The sequence below is a fragment of the Crotalus tigris genome, unplaced genomic scaffold, assembly GCF_016545835.1.
Source record: "Crotalus tigris isolate CLP2741 ecotype Arizona unplaced genomic scaffold, ASM1654583v1 scf7180000024370.6872682, whole genome shotgun sequence".
NCBI lineage: Eukaryota > Metazoa > Chordata > Lepidosauria > Squamata > Viperidae > Crotalus > Crotalus tigris.
Window position 1 is genome coordinate 3,676,723 of NW_024100540.1, and position 21,662 is coordinate 3,698,384.

The 21,662-nt window shown below is 39.5% G+C and overlaps 2 protein-coding genes across 6 annotated transcripts in view; one reads left to right on the top strand and one right to left on the bottom strand.

The window, feature by feature from the left end:
• Nucleotides 1–10,858, top strand: part of SPHK1 (sphingosine kinase 1) — a 34,942-nt gene extending 24,084 nt beyond the window's left edge. For 3 of the 4 annotated variants that reach the window (XM_039327992.1, XM_039327995.1, XM_039327994.1), the window contains exons 3-6: nt 934–1,028; nt 3,256–3,371; nt 6,239–6,283; nt 9,237–10,858. In XM_039327992.1, the coding sequence (XP_039183926.1) occupies nt 934–1,028; nt 3,256–3,371; nt 6,239–6,283; nt 9,237–10,065 (1,085 nt within the window). In that variant the 3' untranslated portion in view covers nt 10,066–10,858. The remainder of the gene's footprint in view (nt 1–933; nt 1,029–3,255; nt 3,372–6,238; nt 6,284–9,236) is intronic. The other variant, XM_039327993.1, reaches the window with a different exon arrangement.
• A 2,590-nt stretch (nt 10,859–13,448) lies between these two features.
• The window catches only part of UBE2O (ubiquitin conjugating enzyme E2 O), a 93,014-nt gene continuing 84,800 nt past the window's right edge, over nt 13,449–21,662 (bottom strand). For both annotated transcript variants that reach the window (XM_039327987.1, XM_039327986.1), the window contains exons 15-19: nt 20,513–21,182; nt 19,783–19,919; nt 18,918–19,121; nt 18,038–18,095; nt 13,449–16,691 (exon numbers count right to left, since the gene is read on the bottom strand). In XM_039327987.1, the coding sequence (XP_039183921.1) occupies nt 15,943–16,691; nt 18,038–18,095; nt 18,918–19,121; nt 19,783–19,919; nt 20,513–21,182 (1,818 nt within the window). In that variant the 3' untranslated portion in view covers nt 13,449–15,942. The remainder of the gene's footprint in view (nt 16,692–18,037; nt 18,096–18,917; nt 19,122–19,782; nt 19,920–20,512; nt 21,183–21,662) is intronic.

Below are 21,662 nucleotides of genomic sequence, written 5' to 3' on the forward strand. Positions count from 1 at the left end.
TTGCCTTTGGCCAAGCCTGGGTGGAGTGACATTGTTGGTACTCTTATATTGTAGAACACTTTGCAGTTTCAGTGTATGAAAGTAGGTAGTTAATTCAACCTGCTCCAGTTCTCCTCATGTGGAGGGTTATAATAACAATGAACTGTGTAATTTATTTTATAAAAAATCAGAACATGTATAAATAAATTAAAACTATCATCCCAGTTAAACTTATGGGAAATAAAGACCACAATAGTGGAAGGATGCTGGATTTGGAGAATAGGACAAGTCTGAAAATTGTAATTGTACAGCACTAACTTAGAAACTCCAATCATCTGACTACCTTATGCTTCAACTTTGTCAACCTCTCTGGTATCCAGTCTGTTTCTGGGCTCACTTTAAAACAGTGGCTTAATTAATATAATTCTCAATAACTTAGGGCCAGGTTATCTGACGGACCTCCACCTTGTCATGTGGAACCCTCCCCAAATCTTAAGATCTTTCCAGATTCCTTCAGTAGGTGTCATAAGACAGTTTGCCATATTCTATCCTTGTATTCATACTGGATTAGATTTGTTGATTTCTTTTTTTTCCCTTTAACTGCCCAATATCAGATCACTTTCTTTAAAATTTGCTTTTAGCAAATAAATAAACAAGGGAGTTGATTAAATCAACCCAACAAATATTTAACAATAATAGTGGCCAAACAGAAAGGAAGAGTTATGTATATATTGGTAAACAAATCTTTGTGCTTCAGGTATTAGGTTCAAATAAGTAATTGTTTGTGTGTGTGAGAGAGAGAGGAGGGAGAGAGAGAGAGAGAGAGAGAGAGAGAGAGATGTAAGAATGTAAGAAGAAAGACAGTTGTGTATTTGTGGATTAATTTAAAACCTATAGTCCATCCAAATTAAAACATCATCTACAAGACATACAAGCTTTTGTCTTTCTCCCCAGAAAAACACAATCATGCTTGGGATTTGGCAAGGAATGAGGACATGTCCAAATGGGATGCTGTGGTCATTATGGCTGGAGATGGCTTGCTTCATGAGGTAATGAATGGGGCAGATGGTTGTAGGGACTTTATGGTATCCTGGCTCCATTACACCAGAAGAGAAATGGATATAGGTTGTTAGTATTCTTCCAGCTAGTGACTGTTCTGATTCAGCCTACCATTTTGAAACAGGAGAGTAGAAGTGACTGAATTAATACAGATTGAAAATACTGATATTGGGCCAGAATCTTTGATCATTCATAATTAAACAGAAGGCAACAATTGGTACCTGTAGATTGCAGTAAGATTTTCACTTCTGTGCATTTTGACTTCGGTCACCCAAGTAGTGGCTGGGATAAGTAAAGGGCATTTATTGTTTGTTCTTTATAAAATAACCTGAGATAATGTTCCATAATTAAACTTTTATTTTAAAATAATAGTAAAAAACTCTTGATCTGCTTTCAATCTTTTCATAGTAAAGGCCTCACTTTCAGACTAAATCTTCCTTGCTACTTTGAATTTTCTCTTTTTGTATAAATTATTAGCTACTGCTCACTCTCCTCATTTTTTTAAAAAAAGTATTTTATTGGTGAAACAAAACAACCCGAAGACATGATGAAATACAATCCTAAATAATGCCAATAAAATCAGAAAAGAATACACATAATAGTGATTAAATGAGAGGCATTGAAAGGAACTAAAAATGTATCCATAAACTTTGAATAGAGGTCCTTTAAGATATTATTATATTTAACTCTGTAGCCTATTTATTGCTCCATATTCTCAGTGTTGGTATAATACATTATTTCAGTTACAATGATATTTATGATATATACTTAGTTTCTTAATCTTTTATTATTTAGTGCCTTAGAGAAACTACAATGCTTATTTAGAGGAAGCAACAACAGAATGGGAGTACAATGGGCTTTTTTTAAAACTATCATTTCAAAATACTACTCAACTACATTTAGCTAAATATTTTTTTACATGTTCACACTTCAAATAAATTGGTTATATTTGGAGTGGCAATTTTATTTCTCTACTATTTTACCACTTGTGTTCATGATTTTGAACTTGGGCTTGATCTCCTAATTAATGATACAAAAGTTAAACTGGGAATGAACAGGTTTTTTTTTATTTTCATCTTTAGAAGGATGAACTGAACATATTTGCAGAGATGCTTCAGAAAGCAGACTCGAGAATCTGCCTGGGTTTCTTTTTTCACTTTTTTTTTTTTTTTACAAGAAAAGAATTTCCCTCATCTTCACAGCTGGGGAGAAATTCTTGATGCCCTTCAAGAAAGAAGCCATGAGTCCGGATGATTGTATACTCCCATGGTTTTGAAACAAATCCTCCTAATTTAAATTACTTTGGCTCTGGAGCTAATGGGGTGAATTTCCTCTAACTGACTTCAGTGGGAGCCATAAGGGTAGCAGAGAGGCAGGGTGAGGAATGGATAAAAGCGGGGATGGGGGGAGTCATTCTCCTCCAGGACTTCAGGACAGAATTTTTGCCATATCTTACTAGAACTCCTCTCAGTGTTTCTGACCATCCTACTCTGATCCCAGATCGAGATCCTCTTTTTAGGAGCAGAAGGTAAAACAATCGTACAATTTCAAATAGCGATGCTGAATCCAAGAAGCAGAATATAGTGAATTTTAAGTTAAGTCAGATTGTTCGAACTGGCAGATTTTATAGCTTTGTCATAAGCACTATTGGAGAGAATGTGGGAATAACGGGGAGATTATTGCCATTACTGCATATTTATTTCAACCTGTCATGATTAAATTAAATCTTATAGCATTGAATGCTGGTTGCTCAAAGCAAGGACTTTCAAACTGCTTTCTGTGGAGTTTCTCAACAACAACAGAGGTTCCGTACAGGCAAAAAAATAAAAGAGAAAAGCTTGCTCAGGTGCTCTGCTTCTTGATCAGGGATCCTGGGATTTTTTTTAATTTTTATTTAAAAACCCAAATAGTTTTAGCATCCTGGAAAAAAATGGAAAAGCTCTAGTTTAGAAGTCCCAGTGTTTTTTTTAGTTCAGCAAGACTTATTTCCAGCCTTGCATCTTGATTATACTGTAAAGGCTGACCCAAATTTGAATCACACTCCCAAATCGGTATCTTTCTCTTTCTTGCTCCCACATAGACCCTTTGTCCCAATAAGTATGTTGAAAGTGACTGGCCGCTTCAGTAGTCATCATCCATCATTGCAGCTGGAGTTCAGTTCAGATGCAAAACCGGACTTTCCTTTTCCTCTGACTGGCTGTCATCTGTGTCTTTTAGGTGATCAATGGCCTGATGGAGCGTCCTGACTGGAAGACTGCGATCCAGAAGCCTCTCTGCATTCTCCCAGGAGGATCTGGGAATGCTTTAGCTTCTTCACTTAATCACTATGCTAGGTAAGATGTATTCTTAAAGATTACTGGCACTCCTTGTACTATTACAAATGAGGCCACACTCTTTCAGGGCCATCCCTACTCTTAGCGCAGACTAGTGAGTAACTAGAAGAGAAATAGAAGGAAAGTCCTTCTGTCCTCCTGGCAACGCAGTCTCCCTTGAATTGAACTTGGCTCATGAACACAACCCTGTAGTTTTTCTAGCAATGAAAGGGATTGCTGTTGCCCTCTTCTGAATGTTTTTAAGGTTCTAGTTTGATCTGTAACTTGGGTTTTCTTGATAGTTTTTATTTATTTATTTATTTATTTTTCATTTCTGAACTACCCATCTCTCTCAGGGAGACATTCTGGGTAATAGACAACATAATATTAAAATATAAAAACAATATGTGAAAGTTTAAAAAAAATAGAAAGAGGCAAGGATAATAAAACATTGTTAACGTTAATTAAAAGGCACAGGGAGGGCTCTTGGGGCACTAGCCAGTCCATCGCTGCATGTTCCTCTGGGCTGCCCACACGAGGTGGCAGAGTCATACTTTAACACAGTGTTTCCCAAACTTGACAATTTTAAGGCATGTGGACTTCAACTCCCAGAATTCCAGAGCCAGCAATGCTGGCTGTGGAATTCTGGGAGTTGAAGTCCACATGCCTTAAAATTGTCAAGTTTGGGAAACACTGCTTTAACAGGAGAGTGAGGGATTCCTGTCTCATCTTGGGCGGGTGTGTGTGTGTGAGAGAGAGAGAATATCCCACAGGGTGTGCAATGGCAGAGAAGGCTCTATTCCTTGACCCTGCCAATCAAAGTGCTTTAGCTTTAGCCAATGGGGGCCTGCAATATATCTTCCCTGCCTGACCAGGTGGGACAGGCCAATGTAATAGGATGAAGCCGGTTCTTGTAGTTTTCATCCATTTTGTAGTATTGTAGTTTCCATCCATTTATTCAGTCACAGGACTAAACTTCTTGAGATTAGACAGTACTGCCTTCTGCTTTAGCTTCCTTTAAATAGGAATAGTCAGTGCCTTTACGTTGCTGTTGTTAGACAGATTCTGCACCTCAAATTTTGTAGTGAAGGTTCTGTGATTCTTTTTTTTTTTAAATTTTTTTAAAAAGTATTTTATTGGTTTTCTATCATTACAATTTATCCGTGCTTAATAAACAACGTGTTGTCTGGGTTAATTTTGCCTAGTCATAAAGATTAAGTTCTTACTCTCTATCTTGCTTTTCCAACCATTGGTAAAATAAGTTCCATGTTTGAAAGTATACTGTGTCGTCTTTTCCTTTGATTCTCAATGTAAGTCTGCCCATTTCTGCACAGTCCAATATTTTCTTAATTATCGCTTCCTTCGATGGTGGTGTCTCATTTTTCCAGTGCTGTGCAAATATAATCCTCACTGCAGTTAATACATGTAATGTTAAATATACATTTTGTTTATCAAACTTTTCTAGCATTATGCCTAGTAAAAAAAGTTCAGGTTTAAAATCTGTATGTTTTCCTAACATTTTTTCTAACCACGTATGTATTTTAGTCCATTTTTTTTTGCTTTTATACAAGTCCACCACAAGTGATATGTACATTTCTAGCATTTCCTAGACATATTTTTAAACATTTTTGCTAATCTAGCAGGTGAAAATGCCATCTATAAAACATTTTATATAGGTTTTCTTTATACAGTATAATGTAGCCACTGTCAGTTTATAATTTCTTTCCCATAGATTTTGCCATTTCTCTAATTCTGTGTTATGCCCAATTTTTTTTTTGCCCAAGACTCTGTGATTCTTATGCAACCTTTTACATTGCTCATCACAAAGAACGGCCACAATACCAACCCAAGATCTACGATCTGCCAGATGAAAACCTTGCCTGGTCTTCTATTGGTGCCTGAGAGTGTGTGGGCCTTTCTGATTGGAGCAAAAACCACTCCTTCTTTCTGCTTTGCAAGGCAGCCATTGGTAGAGCAGTTTCACACCGACCCTTCCCCTGACAGACAGGGTGCATAGTGTTTCCTTGGGTTGGTATCATCTGTCATTCTAAAGAGAGATGGGGGAAGTTGTTATCTTGCAAAGCTTCCTTCATTCCTAGTTGTTGGCTCAGCTTTCAATAATCTCCCAGAAGCTACAGCCCCTCCCATGCCCCTCTGTACTGGCCTCTGCCCTTTGCACAGCAGGCCTCCTCTTCCATCTGCTCTGTGGCTAATCCCCACTCCCCCCCAGGACTTTGAGAAGGGAGGGTGAATGAGGTGTGTTGAGGGTATTCTGAAGAGGCTATTTTCCTTTCTGTTACACTGGCTCAGCCACCTGGCATTCTCTAAGATAAATGCTCTACTATCATCATGGCGGAGAAACAAGGCCACGACAACAAGTCTGGGTGCTGTCAAACTTAGCCTCAGTGGGAAAGTGAGTCACTCTTAAGCGTTAGATACATATCAACCCTGCCTTCTTCAGCATGGTACATTCAAATGCATTTGACTCAGCTAGGGAGAGCATCAGGCAGAGAAAGCTAATTATTCACTACTCTGATCATTTTCCATCCCTTTTCCTCATTTCTGCTCTTTGTGGGCTGTATTTCAATCACCTGCTTCTGCAACTGGATGCTCCACTGACTCTTCCATGAAATCTCTCCAGGACAGAGGGTGCTATCACTTATCGCCAGCCAAAGTGGATAGGAGTTGAAATTTAGAAGGCATCTGGTTGCTTTTCCCTTGCCCTAACTGGTTCATTGAACTTCTGAATTTGATAAATGAGCTAAGATATCTGAAAGGAATTCTCTATTCCCATGGTCTCGAAAAAAGGCTGACCAGACATTTTAGAAAGTTAGTTAAAAGTGCAAAGTGTGAAATCCTAAAGTCTTTCTGTTATCATTGGCATCTAGGAATGCTCCGGGGTCAAAATGCGATCACCTTCAGAGGGAGGAAAGGTGAGATGCAAACTGAGATATCTAATACTTAACTTATTTTAATCATGCAGAAATTACTTGCAGATTTATCATGCTGAGTGATAACTCTCCAAATTATTCTTGAAGAAATCATTTGTATTGAAACTGTGTTACAGAAATTATTTTAAGATGTGTACGTATATGAATGTAATGGTTATTTAATCTAGATTTTTCCCAACAGCAGTATTCTTTTTACACAAGTTGGACCTCAGCCACACCCCTGGCATTGATCCAGGCCAGTGAAATCTGTTTCCTGTTTCTTATTGCAAAACTTTATTGCTGATGGTGCACTTTCTAATAGCAAGACTCCTATTATGCTCAACGGCCTTGTTTCCAAGTAGGCATAAAATGCATGAGCCCTCCTATCAAAGTTTACAATATTGTCTTATTATTATCTTCCTTCAAAGAAACCAGTGTCATTTTATGGCAACTCTGCCTCATTAAACTGAGAAAGGGTGAATGCTTCAGAGTAATTCCAGGTAGGCTGGAGTATTTGAAGAACTTGGGTCAAATTAGCTCAGGCCGGAAAAACATGCTGTTTGTGGGTGGAGGAACCTCTCCCTAGAAAACAAAATGGCTAACTTTAGCAGTATGGTTGTTTTTAACTTTTATTCTTGTGGATAGGAGTAGGTTTGAAAGGCAAGTTTAAGCTTCTCAAATACTGGAAAATAAGTCTTCTATGGGACTTTGGAAGTTACAAACTGCTCTCCCCACATCCTCAAATGTCGCCCTCACTTTCTGATCTCTGCCCTCTACTGGGCCCAACAAGAAGACTCCTCCTTTACTAGAAGCCAACTGGAAGTGCTCAACTGATCTCTTTATGTCCCACTTGCCCTTTTGTCTTCTATGACAATCCATTCTGTAAGCAAGTCCAAATAGTTTTCTTTCATGGTCTTTTAATTACATTAAGAAACTTATATTCAAATTATAACTGTTGATCAGTCTCTCTATCTCTAAAGACTTCCAATTGTTTGCAGTCTTCTACTTTCATTATTTTAACTATCCATACACTAATGCATATAAATTCCTATTGAATTATTTTCCTCTTTAATTCTCTCAAACTGGTGCCTGTGGATCCTCTCTTATTGGAAAATCCTGTGATGGGTGTATTTGGGAGGAGGGGGGAAGTACTACAAAGCTGCTCATGTGTCAGAAACTCCTAGCAATCATCCACAGGGAGTACCACCATTGCCAACCCACTGACATTTTGACACATACCGTGTTTCCCCGAAAATAAGGCCTATCCCCAAAATAAACCCTAGCTTGATTTTTACGCATATGCCTAATATAAGCCCTAGCCCCAAAATAATCCCTAGTTAAGCCCTGTGCAGCTGGCTGCCTGCCCATTCCGTCTGGTTGTTCACGGTGCTGCTGCCACGAGGTGAGGTGAGGCAGGTTGGGGAGGGGATGGAGCTGTCCCATGCTCCACGCATTCACTTACCTCAGGCCCCCCACAGCCAGGCCTCCCATGCCCTGACACCTGCCTCCCTCGTGGCGGTGGCACCAACACCCTGTCCAGCAGGAGCACATGTGGCCACTGCCAGCCCACTTCTCCTGCGGCCACTTGCCGCTGCTCACATGCGTTGTCCCTGGCCTCCATTTCACCAGCAGAGGCCTTCAGGAAAGCCCCAGGTTGACACGGGAGCTTCCGTCTCAAGCCTATTCAGAATCAATGTAAAGGTTCTAGAATGGCAGTGGTAAAACCTCCCTCAGGGCAACTACCAAATCTCTTTGAACTCTAGTTATAGTTATTAGAAGGAAGGTTAAGGTTACAAGAATTCCAGAGAGAACTTTGCTTTCAAATGTGGCATCAACATGGGGACAATTCATGACAGCCCTCTTTTGGATTTTGCTTATGGTGGCATGGATGACTTGCTTTTGTGAAGATGATGTCCTCTACATCTCTTCACTCTTCCTTTCTTTGCTGAAAATTTAGGTGCTTTTTTCTTCAAATTAAAACGGGAAAATATTGGAGATCTCTCAGCTTCTAGAAGTTGAACAGCATCATTTGTAGCATGATGCTGTGCACATCCATCGCTAATATTCAAGAAGGAGTCGTTGACAATCTTCACATTTAGCCTAAACTGCTACTGCTGTGACAATAGCATCTTAAATCTTATTTTGGTTGTTGGAAGAGGCTTTTAGCTAAAGGCAATTGTAAGAGGTCATTTACCTCTGAAGTGTTGAGATTGTACTAGAATGTACTAGAATGTATTATTTCCGTACGAGGTTTGCTACCCACTGCAATAATAATCTTGTCATATGCAAGTAGCATCACATAAGTGGCATTCACATAGAGTATCTTTGATACAGAAGATCTTGCAGTTATGAGGTCAGCTGTTCCTCCAAGTTTAATATTGCAAGTTTCTGATGGGAGAAATCAAGCAAAGGAAAACAATTCTGGGGTAGCAGTTGCCTTCAGAGAAAGGCAGTTCTTTCTAGCTTGTGAGGAGCACATCTACAAACCCATTGTGAACATGATTACTCCAGATGACTTTAGGTTTTCTCCTTTTATTACATTAAAACATTTTATCTTGGGGGTGATATTTGGAGGGATTTAGGATGCATGTGCTCCTTGGCATTAAGAAGAGGGGAGGTCAGCTGGGCCTGTAAGATATAGGAGAGGAGGCTGTTTTAATGGTAGGTCTTATTTTTTAATATATGCTTGTCTTAGATACATTGGAACAGTAGTCTTGTGCTGCTTTGCTATGCCACTTTATACTTCTCCCCATGGGTGGGTTTACACATTCCACTAAGTAATGAAGTGGCTTGTCCAGTTTTCATTAGCATGATATGTAAATCCTAAATTTGCAATTATAGATTGGGGTTTATAGCGCAATGTTATACCCCAAAAGGTACTAAGGCACGTGGAGTAGCTTGTTCAGGAAATCATGATTTAACCTAGGCTGTCCTTCCCTCTTTTCCCCCATTACAGCAAAAGTCATTTGGCAAAGGAGGAACTGTTGATGAATTGCACTTACTTCTTATGTAAAGGCCTGCATTCTCCCATGGACCTCGTCTCCCTCCGCACGGCCTCAGGCAAGCGTCTGTTCTCCTTCCTTAGCTTTGGCTGGGGTTTTGTTTCTGATGTGGACATTACTAGTGAGAGGTACCGTAAACTGGGTGGTGCCCGTTTTACAGTGGGCACATTCCAACTCCTCACTTTACTCCAAGTTTACAAGGGCCGCCTCTCCTACCTGCCAGCCGAAGTACAAAGCTCTGTCTCAAATTCCTTGCTTCCTACAGAGGTGAATACCTGCCCCTCACCTCAGCATCCTCACCAGGTCTCCACTGCTAACGGGAAGTCTCCTGTCAACATCCTCCCTCAGCCTGCATCGTCCCTCCTGAAGGAGGATTCTGTGCTGGAAGATTCCTTGCTGGTACCCTTTGAGCAGCCAGTTCCCAAGCACTGGACTGTCATCCCTGAGGAGGAATTCGTTTCCATAGTTTGCATTCAGCAATCCCACCTGGGAACAGACTTTTTGTTTGCTCCCACAGCCAAACTGTTTGATGATGCCATCCATCTCTTCTATATAACTGCTGGCATTTCCCGGATGGGAATGCTCAAATTATTCATGGCCTTGGAGAAAGGGAGTCCATTGCCTCTTAACAACCCTCATGTCCACTACTTGCCTGTGAAAGCCTTTCGGCTGGAGCCCCTAGAGCCCAAGGGGTTTATGACAATAGATGGTGAAGTGTTGACATGTGAGCCAGTGCAAGGACAAATACACAACCGGCTAGCCCGTATTATAAATGGCTCCTGAGTGAGCATCAGAAAGAAACCGTAGAAAAGGTTTTGTGATACTGTGACACTGTGGAAAGTTGTGAAGAGATCTCCAAATGCTGCATTCAAAACACCATCACCATTATTGACAGGGATAATTCTCAGGGACAGCTTATCTTTTACTGCAACTTTTAATTGTGATGCAAATAGTGGAGGAGCTTGTCTTGCCCATGACTTCTCCCTAAGCTGCTGTGGAGTGATAGAGGCAAGTTTAGAGTCTCCTTACTCTGCATTACTCTAAGAGAAGGAAAGTATGCCTTCAGATTAAACCAAAGCCACTTCCCACACCCTTCTGTCTGGATGAAGATGTCTTAATCCTTTGCCGCTCGGAGGACCAATTTTATTATTTTGTAAGGAATATAAAAAACATACATACATGCCTTGCATGTAGTTGATTATAATTCTATGGAGAAATGAAATAAAGGCCTATTTTGAAAGAAGAAGAAAAACCCTAATGTCTGTCATCTTCATGCTGTGATTTTGGATTGCTCTTATCAAAAGGCAAAGCACTTAATTTAACATTTCACCACCTTTATCATTCAAATGCAGGTAGGTAATTGAAACACAGTCAACCAACTTTCTCCAGGACACAACAGTTTTTCAATTGGATGCACATTCAATTAACAACTTGGTTATTTCCACAAAAGTCCGAAGTGGCACCTTTATGAATTCACCTTCCTTGCATATATTCCAGGTTAACATTTGTAGTAACACATTCCATCTGACAAACTATAGTTAAATTATTAGTAGATTAAAGGTGGCTGTAAAAAAAATGGAGGGGTAGTGCCCATCTTTTTATTGTAGCGTGCTATTTCTTTTTAAATTGCTAATGCAGACAAATTATAATTAAGGGCAAGATAGTTTGGGGAGAGTGTTGTGGTGTCAGGTTTATCTATAGTTACAACTAGAGCCCAAACTGCTATTATCATCAATCTAAAAATGTGAAAAATGAAAAGAACATACACTTCACTTCCCAGAATCTCTGGATTGAGCAGTATGGAACTCATAATAAAGGAGAATTTGGAGAATGGATGCTTTAACTATACAGTTGCTTTCAACTTACATTCAGGGCCTTTATATTGGACCTATAAAATATTGTAATAAGTGGGCTTAAAGTGCTTTCGAAGCAGAACTGAGAATTCCTACTCATCCACCCTAATGCAATTCTTTGAAGTATTATATGTTGATGCCTGTGTCCCCCACCCAAAAAAGTAGGATCGGATCCTGATAAACAGTTCAGAAGTTTCAATCAGTCCCAGAGGAATTTAGGGCTGTAGATCTGCTAGAAATCTCCTTCAGGGATGATTATCCAATTTCCAAGTCCAGTAGAGAGCACAGGTACTCCCAAAGCCTACTTAGTTTTTAAGATTAAACAAGGTTGGCCTCGTGTTGCTAACTGCCAAATAGGATTTTATTCTAGCACTAGCTTTGTAAGGGTAGAAGATATTACATTGACCACATTTTGAATGGCTAGTGATTAAGATGTGCACATACGTGAACAGATTTGTTTTACCGAGTTTTGTTATGAGTAGCATTCCCCTGATACCGCTATGTACAGATAAAACTCTTCAAGAGGATTTACTAAAGTTTTGAAGTCTGCATAGCATCTACTTGGACTTCAACTGTTTAATATTAGGCTGATTCTTACAGATTTTGAAAGCAGTACAAAGCACATGCAAGTTGAATTGGCTTCTGCATTTAGCATGTATTACAAGTAGTGGAGACTATACCTCAAGTCTTAAAATGAGGCATATGTATCTTATATTTGATAAACACTGGCTTTGCTAAAACTAGTTACCAGGCTGGTTACTACAAATTTCCAAAAATCAAGGCAGAGGCACTGCGTAAAAGTATTTAAAGCACAAACTGGGATGTGGAGGCCAGATAAATACATCAATACAAGCAATTGTTACTTACTCTATTAGGAAAAAATAGAGCAGAGAACACATATAATGGCTATTGGGACATACAGGAAGATATAAAAGAACCAATTTCCAGTGCAACATCATGCTAAACATAGTAAGGGGGTAGCAATGGGAGACTTCTACTTGCCTCCCAGCCATTTTAAAACCATGGAGTCAAATAGTTGCTGCTTGGATGACTGACAAAAGTGTCAGCCTTAGGGAAAACATTTGTAATTCAAAATAATGAACCATTATCCAGGGCAGACTAAACTCAGAAATGAGTTATATCAGCATGCCAAGCTCTAAGAGAAAAAGGGCAAAGCAGCCGACTTCTGTTTTCGCAGATGAGACCTAGTTCTCATATTGTGCACCTGACAAGCAAGCCTGTACCTGGCCTGTATCATTGCAAGATCTTATGTGATTAAGGGGGGGGGGGATGGCTTAGAGCAGCTTTTAAAAGTGCTAGAGTAGATTGACTCTTTGGGGTAAGAGGCCTTTATTGCTTCTTTCCTTCCCAGGCCTTTAAGAGGACTGAAATTAGAGAGCCCAAAATATATGTGTGTGCTTCCTCTTACTTATTTTGAGGCCAAGATTATTCTAGTTTGAGGATAGTGTACGTCACTCCAGTTATTGTATCTTCCATAATAATTTATGTTGTCTTCTAGGGCAGAGGTCCCCAACCTTTTGGGTACCAGGGACTGGTTCCACGGACCGGAGGGTGCGTGGTTTTGTGTGCAGTCTGCATCTCACGGATGGGGCTTTGCTTGTTAGTGCAGACTGGTTGCTGGCATGCTGTGGCCCAGTACTGGTCCACGGACCAGGGGGTTGGGGACCTCTGTTCTAGAGCAGAAGTGAAGATTGTCATAAATCAATCATTAAGAGTATCTTTGCACCAAATTATGATATTCTAACACTCTCTTGATGCATCTTGTTAAAAAAAAAAGGAATTGTGTGCAAATTTAAAGAAGCCTTACTGAGTTGCATAAATTTATGTATGCTCTGAGAGACATAAATGTGCCTCTCTTATACAAAACTGACCAAAGTGAGAAAAAAAGAACCTTCTGATTGCAAAATATACAAATAGGACTATGATGTAATATGTATATTAATACAACAACCAAGAAAAAAGTGGGATTTTTTTTAACAGATCCTGTGACAATCAGCATAATTATTGTTGAAGCTTGAACTGTAGTAAAGGAAGCTGACAGTGAAATCAAGGAGATGGTGAAGTTTAGCACCATGAGAATTAAAGGCAAGGAGGAGGTTCCAGAGAAAACCTCCTTGTGAATGTATTATAGCATTCATAAGCCCTATAATATAAATGGTGATCCTGGGAAAGACATGTCACCCAAACCCTTTTGACATGCTGACATCCCTTTCAGTGTTTCAGGGATACATAAACCTGACACTTCAAGCTGAAACGACACACAGCATGAACAGCCAACTCTATGAAGAGCGGTGAAGGTAATGGCAAGCCACTTTCTCTCCTTTATTACTGCATCTTAATTAGCCAAACAAAATTTGCCAGTAAAAAAAGATTCATCACACAGTACTTTATACATATATTGTAAGCAACCAAGCATTCACAGCTGCAAAAGTAACATATCCCTAAGCATTGCCCCGAGATGACAGCTCCATCGGTTTTAAATACTGTACAGAATCAAGTCTATAAAGTATAGTAATATTTCTTTTCCCCTTCCCTCCCCAGCACTTAACAGATAAGATTTTAATTTATACATCACAATCATGTGGCCCATCTCAAGACTAACAATATGCCTCATGCTTTGGCTTCTTGGTGTGTATGTATAAGCGGTCTGTCTCTTTTGACAGTCTCTTCACTCTGGATTACAGACATACACCCAAAAAAGTTACACGGCTGCAATATGCCCAGTGGCAACTGCATAATCTAGAGCTTCACATTATTCAATAGCTAAAGGGGGGAGGGGGGATGTAAACTTCTGTGCATGCCTCTGGTAAGGGCGAAGAACAGCAAGGATAAAGGAGCCAGTGCTTGAGAATGTAAAAGATGTCAGCAGATTCCAAGGAGGAAAGAATAAGCAAAATCTTTGCAGGGGTAGAATGCTAGCAATTCACACAAGTCCTTCATTGTGTTTTGAGAAAGGTGGCTCTCCTGTAGCTTGCATAATTCCATTTTTGTGGTTCCTCTTGGAACCAACTGGGCAGTTACATGATTACAATTTGGAAGAAGGCAGGCTTTTGAAAAGGGACATCATGTTAAGATAGGCAGCTGGTTAATTCTCTCTGGGGAAGATGAAGTACCATTATCTGCATAAGAAATGTGACAATACCTCAGAACTGCCCCTCTACACAATTAATGGCGGGCCTGGTAGTGCAAGCAACAGGTAAATTCTATCCCTGACCTCATGCGATGACTGTATCAATCCAACTACTCTGAATTTTTATTAAGTTGGCCTCTCTTCTGAGTCATCATTGCCTGAGCCGTGATAGCTTGCCTGCTGCAAGCTCTTAAAACAGAGAACTGCCATTTCTCAAATGTTACCCTGCAATACTAAAATAATTCATTACTACATTCCAAGCCAACACAAGATTTGTGTCATTTCCCTCAATGTTCTCCAAATGGATTATTCTCTTGGGAGGATGACTAAGAGGGACATCTAGGTTGTTATCAGAGTAGGAATAATAAAGGTAAATAAATGTGAAGCCATGCAAAGATGGAAGAAACACCAAATGAAAAATAGAACGCAACTCTGTTTTGAATGCAGGAATGTGGACAACTAACCAACTGAAATTTGTTGGAAACATGCATTTTCACTCCCTGCAACCACTCCTTCATCACAATACCATTCCAGGAAACAGCTAAAGCAAATTATACAGAATCTGGGAACCATGAATATTATTAATGAAAAGGGTGTGATTTTATTTAAAGATGCTTGATTAGAGAGACCCACTGTCTACCAGAATGTAGACTTTGTTGCTGCAGAGTTGATATGAATCCATGGAGATGTAGAATCAGGCAGAACTGCCACTTTGCAAGCACACAGGTGAAAGCAGAAATTCAGAAATTATGGTTTGCACCATGCGATTTTTAGAGAATCATCCTGAGGTACCTTAGTGTTCATAGTTAATTGTATAATGTTCATGTATCCAAGGGAACAGTGAACTATGCTATATGCACTATTCCTCTTCAAGGCAAAGTGGAACAAGATATGCTATTGTACACTTAAGACAGACCAAAAATTCCAAGTGCTCATCTCATCGATACAGTTTACCTTGTGCTTACTTGCTCCTCATGACTAAGAGATTAAGCAATTAAGGAAAGTAAGCTGCTTACATTTATCATTTGGTGGCTTTCATACAGCACATCCCCTTAGTTCCAATAGATATAGTCAACAGTGAAAATAACTAAGAATGATGCAGGGCAGAAACGTGGGCTATTCATTTCCTTCTAATCAATAGACTTTAGTGAAGTTAGGTCAGGCAGTAGAAGAATATTACAGCATTACATTTTTCCAACTAGATACTGAATAAGGATCTTTCAGAATTTTATCAGTCTCCATTTTCAGCAATATCCACACCACCCAAGAACTCAAACAAGGAAGGAGTCGTCACTTCATTGACTAGGAGCTGAAAGATCCAATCCCAACTTCACTAAAGTTCTGAAATGGAAAGACCACAGCACCTCTCTTCACAGAATCAAGCCCCAGGGGCTCATTTGTGTGAGAAGGGATGGGGGTGGAAGGAAGTGATTGTGTGTGTGTGTGTGTGTGCTCAATCATCCTGTGCATCTGGAATGTGATTAAAAAGACAGCCTGAAATGAGTTATGGAATTCTGCTTCTCTATAACAAACCAAGCCAAGGAGGAAGGAGTGCAGTGAGACAGTCTATTTATTGTTAACAACTTTTGCTAGGTTCTTCCTCCCTGTGTCCCCCTATCTTTCTGTGTGCCTGTCTGTCCCTAACTTGATTTTTTTTTATTTATCTTCTGTCCACTCAGGGATACTAGCCTCTACTAAGGCAGCCCGGTACTGCTGCAAGACACCACGGATGCTTTTTATGAACCCTTTAGACAATGGAAAGAGGGGGAACCCAATATCAGGGTAGCCACTCCTCTCAGGGAGAAAGCTCCTGTAGCTCTTTCTCCTTTTCTTTGGTTTCACACTTGGCTGAGCAGCAGAGTCCTGAGCGGCTTTACCCTCATCTGTTATGTCTCTGGCAAAATGTGCTTCTCTGGCCTGGCCCATGCTCTCAGAGTCTGAACACTGATGGGTGTCACTAGCAGCCACCGTTGACATTCCACAACCGGAGTCTTCCAGCTCCTCCTTGCCATCAGAGAGTTGGCTAGCTGCTCCTGCAGCCCCTAACTCTTGCTCTCCCAATGGCCCCATACTGTCTACAGGACTCTCGGCCAGAATGCCTCCCGCTGAATGCGTAAAGGAAGACTCTGCCAGACTGGCGTGATCATGGCTCCTCTCCACCAGTTCATTGGTCTCCACCCAGGACTCAATACGGTGGATCAGGCGCCAACCGTTGCAGCAGAAATGCTCATAGATCTCCTGCTCAAATACTTCTACGGGCTTGCGCAGCAGTTGCATCATTGACTGCACCACACGGATCAAAGCCATTTCATTGTAGCATCGGCTGTTTTCATAGCCCTCTTGTAAGCCCCGGTCACTGTCAAAACCAGCCTCATTGTAATAAGGCTCATTGACTAGGATAAGCCCTAGTAGTAAAAAAAAAAGGTGGGAAGGGGAAAGGAAGGTAGAAAATAGCGGGAGAAATAAGATATTTAGTACATGTATAATTTGGAAACGTACATGCATGCTGATGGAACATATTTTACTTAACATATATATAATATACAGTTGGAAAAGAAACAGAATATACAAATGCATCAGGACAATGAACGTACTGGAATTTAAGATAAAAGTGAGAAGCAAATATTCTCTATTTTGGAAAACCGTATGTTTCAGTCTACTAAAATATTTTTTTATTTAAGATTGGAAATCAAAATAATCTTCATTTAAAGCGCAATTGTTCCAAATTTGAATTATTAATCCCAATTTGCTGGGTTCTATTATTTTGTGAAGTTGAACTCAACCATGGAAGCATTTGATGAAAAGCCATTACAATACAATCTCTTCAAGATTTTGGAAAATGATAGAAAATTTCCTTTTTGGAGACATTGGAGGAGAAAAAAAATTCAATGAAGAGAAATATAGAAGGAGAGAAGTCCAAATGCTTTTTGAAAAGGCTATTTTAATATGAAGGTCATTAAGTTTTGGACTAATGCTTTCTTGCTTTTACTTTTTCAAAGTACTTCTAAGAAAAGGTCCTATTGCCCTATTTTTCTTATAGGTTCTCTTTATATCAAGCCAGATGTTCAGATTATTCCTGCCTCCTATTGTTAAGCAAAAGTTAAGTAATTTAGACAACCTGTTAATATGAGAAACTGCCTTTTTAAAAAAAAAAACAATATCCCCTAACTTGTTTGGAGATACTGTTACAATCTAGCAGATCTACAAGGAGACACATCATATACATCATGTACATGGATAACCACTGCACAGTTCTCCATGAGAAACACGCTTACTGTTCTCTAAACATAATAATCTCAGAAGATTTATAGCGTATGAAAAAAATGTTCCACTGTTCCAGTCTGCTCCTTGCAATGAGGGTCTAGGGTTCTTATTACAGGTAACTGTTGCACTGCTTTTTATAAAAGTGCGCTGGATAGCTGCCAAGAATGGCAATGATGTAGCATCCATGAATAACAAAAAAGAAAAGAAAAAGGACTATGCATATCAGCTTGGCATTTCTTTGTTTTTATCCACACGCTCACAAGCTATCTGCAGTTAATTCTCCACATTGGCAACTATCCTATTGGTGGCTGTGGCTTTGCCTTTTAGGGCATGAAATAAATAGCCATGGACATCATTGTTACTGAACAAGGAAAACAACCCACAGTCTGGCCAGCCACACACACAAAAAAAAACAACAACACATTTTCCTGTCTATTGCAGGAGGTTTTGACCTGATCTTTCCTTCTACCGTTTTACTGGACTTTACCTTGGATTGAGATGAGCACCTGGAGAAGGCTAGATTTACTGGTCCACCTCTCTGTGCCCTGGAATAGTCAAATAACAGCAAGCAGTTAATTCAACAGCAAGGACTACATAGCATTAAAAGGCAGTCACAGCAACTTTTAAGAACAAGGCATTTGGAACGATCCATGTTCGGCTGACTTCCATTCCTATCACAACATTACTGTTCATATAAATGATGTGAATGTTTTTGTGACTAGAGACTCTGGGTTAAACAAATTTTGAGTGTGAGGATAGGATACCTTTCTTGACATTTCTAATAACAAAGTTAATGTACTGTAAGATAGGGTTCTATTATATTTGTAACGCCCACTGAAAGACAAATGAATATTAATCCAACTGGAAAACCAATAATAAAAATGAAAGTGCTATAAGGAACACAAATAGAATATATATTTAATACAATTTTTTATTATGGGAACAGAGTTGGGTGGTAAGTATCCATACAATTTTTATGAGGTAGTGGGTGGAGAGAAGACTATTTCTGAAGAAAAGAACTCTGAAATGAGTTGGGAAGAAATTCTAACAATAGATGTTAGTTTCATTTGCTACATTCAGTTTATATTTTGTCTGAACCAAAGTAGAGACCACTGTGAGAACTAGATTCCAAATGTGTGGGTTCTGCAGTAGGTTATTTTTAACAGTTGGTAGCTAGAGACAAACTGTGCACATGATATAGTTGGACAATACTGTGGATTAGAACAGTATCTTTGAACAACAGACACAGTAAGCCAGCCTTGCTGTTTGAGTCAAACCATTAAAGAAAGCATTGCAACTGCATGCAGTTTATGATACCGAATAACCCAGGTCAAGAGTTCTATAGAAAAAGTCAGCAGCAGTTTTACCTTGCCTATCCATGTGCCCAGAAGGCTTACGCAAACCTTTCCATTGTCATACAAATTGGGATTCAGTCTGCCACTGCACTGGGAGAGGTAACGGAAGAGTGGGGGCACAGCTGGATAGATATTGGGGAGTTGGATGTCAAATAAAAAGAGGCCATCTTCGTACGGTGTGCGCGTAGGTCCTTTGACTAGTGCTGAAAAGAGATCCTGTAGAGAGGCTATGTGTAAGTCCATGCAATAATCCATAAAGAGGAGCCAGAGCTCCTGTTATATCCAATGCTATTAAGAAAATGCACATAAGCATCCTGTTTGGTTTCTATCGGGCATCAATATGCTTAGAATACACCCCAATAATTCATGGGAGACTGTACTTTGACTAAATGTTCAGAAAAGGCTCTCAACAATAATTTCTGTTCTATTAAGTTGGTCTGTTCCACATTTGCTGAGTAACACAGAAATATTAGCCCATACCAAATAAAAATACTACTATTATGCAAACTGAGAATATGTACTCTCTTGCTTAGACTAAACATTCAAAAAATGATTAAGTTCTGCTACATTTAATAGCCATTATATTGGTAAAGTTATTCAATTAACTCCTTCCACTCATATATATACACTCAGGTGTTTATTTACAATCTTAAGGAAAATATAGAACAAATGTAGCTCTTAGTTTTAATTATCTGCTAACAGATAAAATGAATTGGGGATTTTTTTTTCTTGTGTAAAAAAAACAACTTTTTTCATTAAGAAATACCTTAGATGCACAGAAATACCATTCTTTTTAGAATTTTTTTAAAAAATTGTACCTAGGAATACCTTTCTTTATGGACAATGAAGTTCATATACAAAGGTATACATGACTTACCATTCTGTCTTCAAATGTTTTGACCATGATACCATCTGGCAATGAAGTTGCTAACAGAGCCATTTCTTTCCTCACTGTGCTGAAAAACTTCTTGGCTTCTGGAGGCTGAAACTCCATTTTCTTAAAGGCATGGCTATCTAATGAGGCAATAAATAAATAAATTGGGGTAGCAGATTACCGAAATTTTCACATTCTCCTTTGCTCCTAACATTTGCTAGAAACTTATATAATAGGGTTAGTAAGATAGACAAAAATAACTCTGATATGCTATCCTTGTAACTGGAAACTAGCACTAAAGTTATAAAAAATAAGGTAATTATTAACAAATATTGCCAGACTGCTGAAATGATGCTTGTATTAAAATACACTGTGTGGCCTGATCAGGGATCGCTATCAAAGATTGTTGGACTGAATGCAAGTCACTGCTGTAAAGGCTCCATACAAGACCAGATAAAGTTACAAGAGAGATATATAGAGAAAAATTCAAGTGAGAAGGTGAAGAATAAGAGTCCAGATATATACCTGGCGCATATGTTTAGAAAGAAAGGGGGGGCACTATAACTTACTTTCAAACACTGGTCCCAATAAAACAGAATTACAAATTTAGGGCTTTCTAGAAATTGATGGTCTTCAATTTCCCGGATACAGGCCAGGCTGAGTGGAGCTAATAGATTGCATTATTATTAGAATGTCCCTAAGGCCTATCCTTAGCCCCACTTTTAAAACTGACCTGGAGCACACTCCAACACCGAGAAGACTTCCCCCTTGGCACTGGTGAAGGTAACACCAGGCTTGCCTCCACTCTGTTGACAAAGCACTGGGGTTTCACTGGGCCATTCTGATGCCACTGTCTGCGTCTGTGTCTGAATTTCTCTCTCTTCTTTCTTCTCTGCCTCTGCCATTGCCTCCATCTTTTCTTCTTCCACAATAGCTACGTTGTCCAGGGTTTTCTTCAGATTCTCCTGCAGCTTCTTTATATCATCTAGAAACTTCTTTTCCCGAGTAGGCTTTTCTGGCTCAACTGTGGGAGAGGTTGGGTAGCCTGTCAGCAGTTGTTCAACTGTCATATTCTTCAAGCTTTCCAAGATCTTAATGGCCTCCTTCAACTCTCGGAAACTCTTTGGGGTGGCTTCCTTGCCTGCCTTATCTGTTGTTAGATCAGCCACAGCCATTGCCACAGCACCTTGTACTTGTTCCTCTACCTTTTTCACCTCTTCCACAGGTAGTTTCTCAGGTTCAACTTCTTCGATTTTTGGATGGTCATCTTCCATGAGGCCATTATCTGTCTCCCAGCTATCGCTCTCATCCTCCCATTCATCTGAAGAAGCACCACTAGTGCTACCATCTATGGAATCAAGGTCTGTCTCCTCATCCATTTCAGATTCTATGTTGTACAAGTGCTAGAAGGCAGAATGACAAAGAGGAAGAGCCTCAGCACATGGCAAAGCACACAATCCATTTTATTTCATGATAACGTAGTCTGATTTTCCTTTTTTCAAAAGGGATCAGCCACATTAATTGCAAACCCAGAATTCCTTAAGGTGGGCTACTATATTATTTTTTTCAAATAAATAAATTCTTTAAATAAATAACTCTTTTAAACTAACAGACATTTTTCCATTCATGGAATACCTCAAAGGTTAAACTCCCACTGGGAAGCAGACCCTACACAATTCATAAATCTGGAATGCTTAATCAGCATTTATCTCTGGAATTAAAGGGGATCCTGGGTTTGTTGTAGTTATTTGAAAAGAGGCTAACTGGTGCTGACAGCTTGCAACAGATCAGAGAGCAATATGGATTATCTTTTTAGACTGAAGTCCCCAAGATAGCTGTGTTATCTTAATTACCTTTATGCTATTTAACTTCACCCTTGCTAT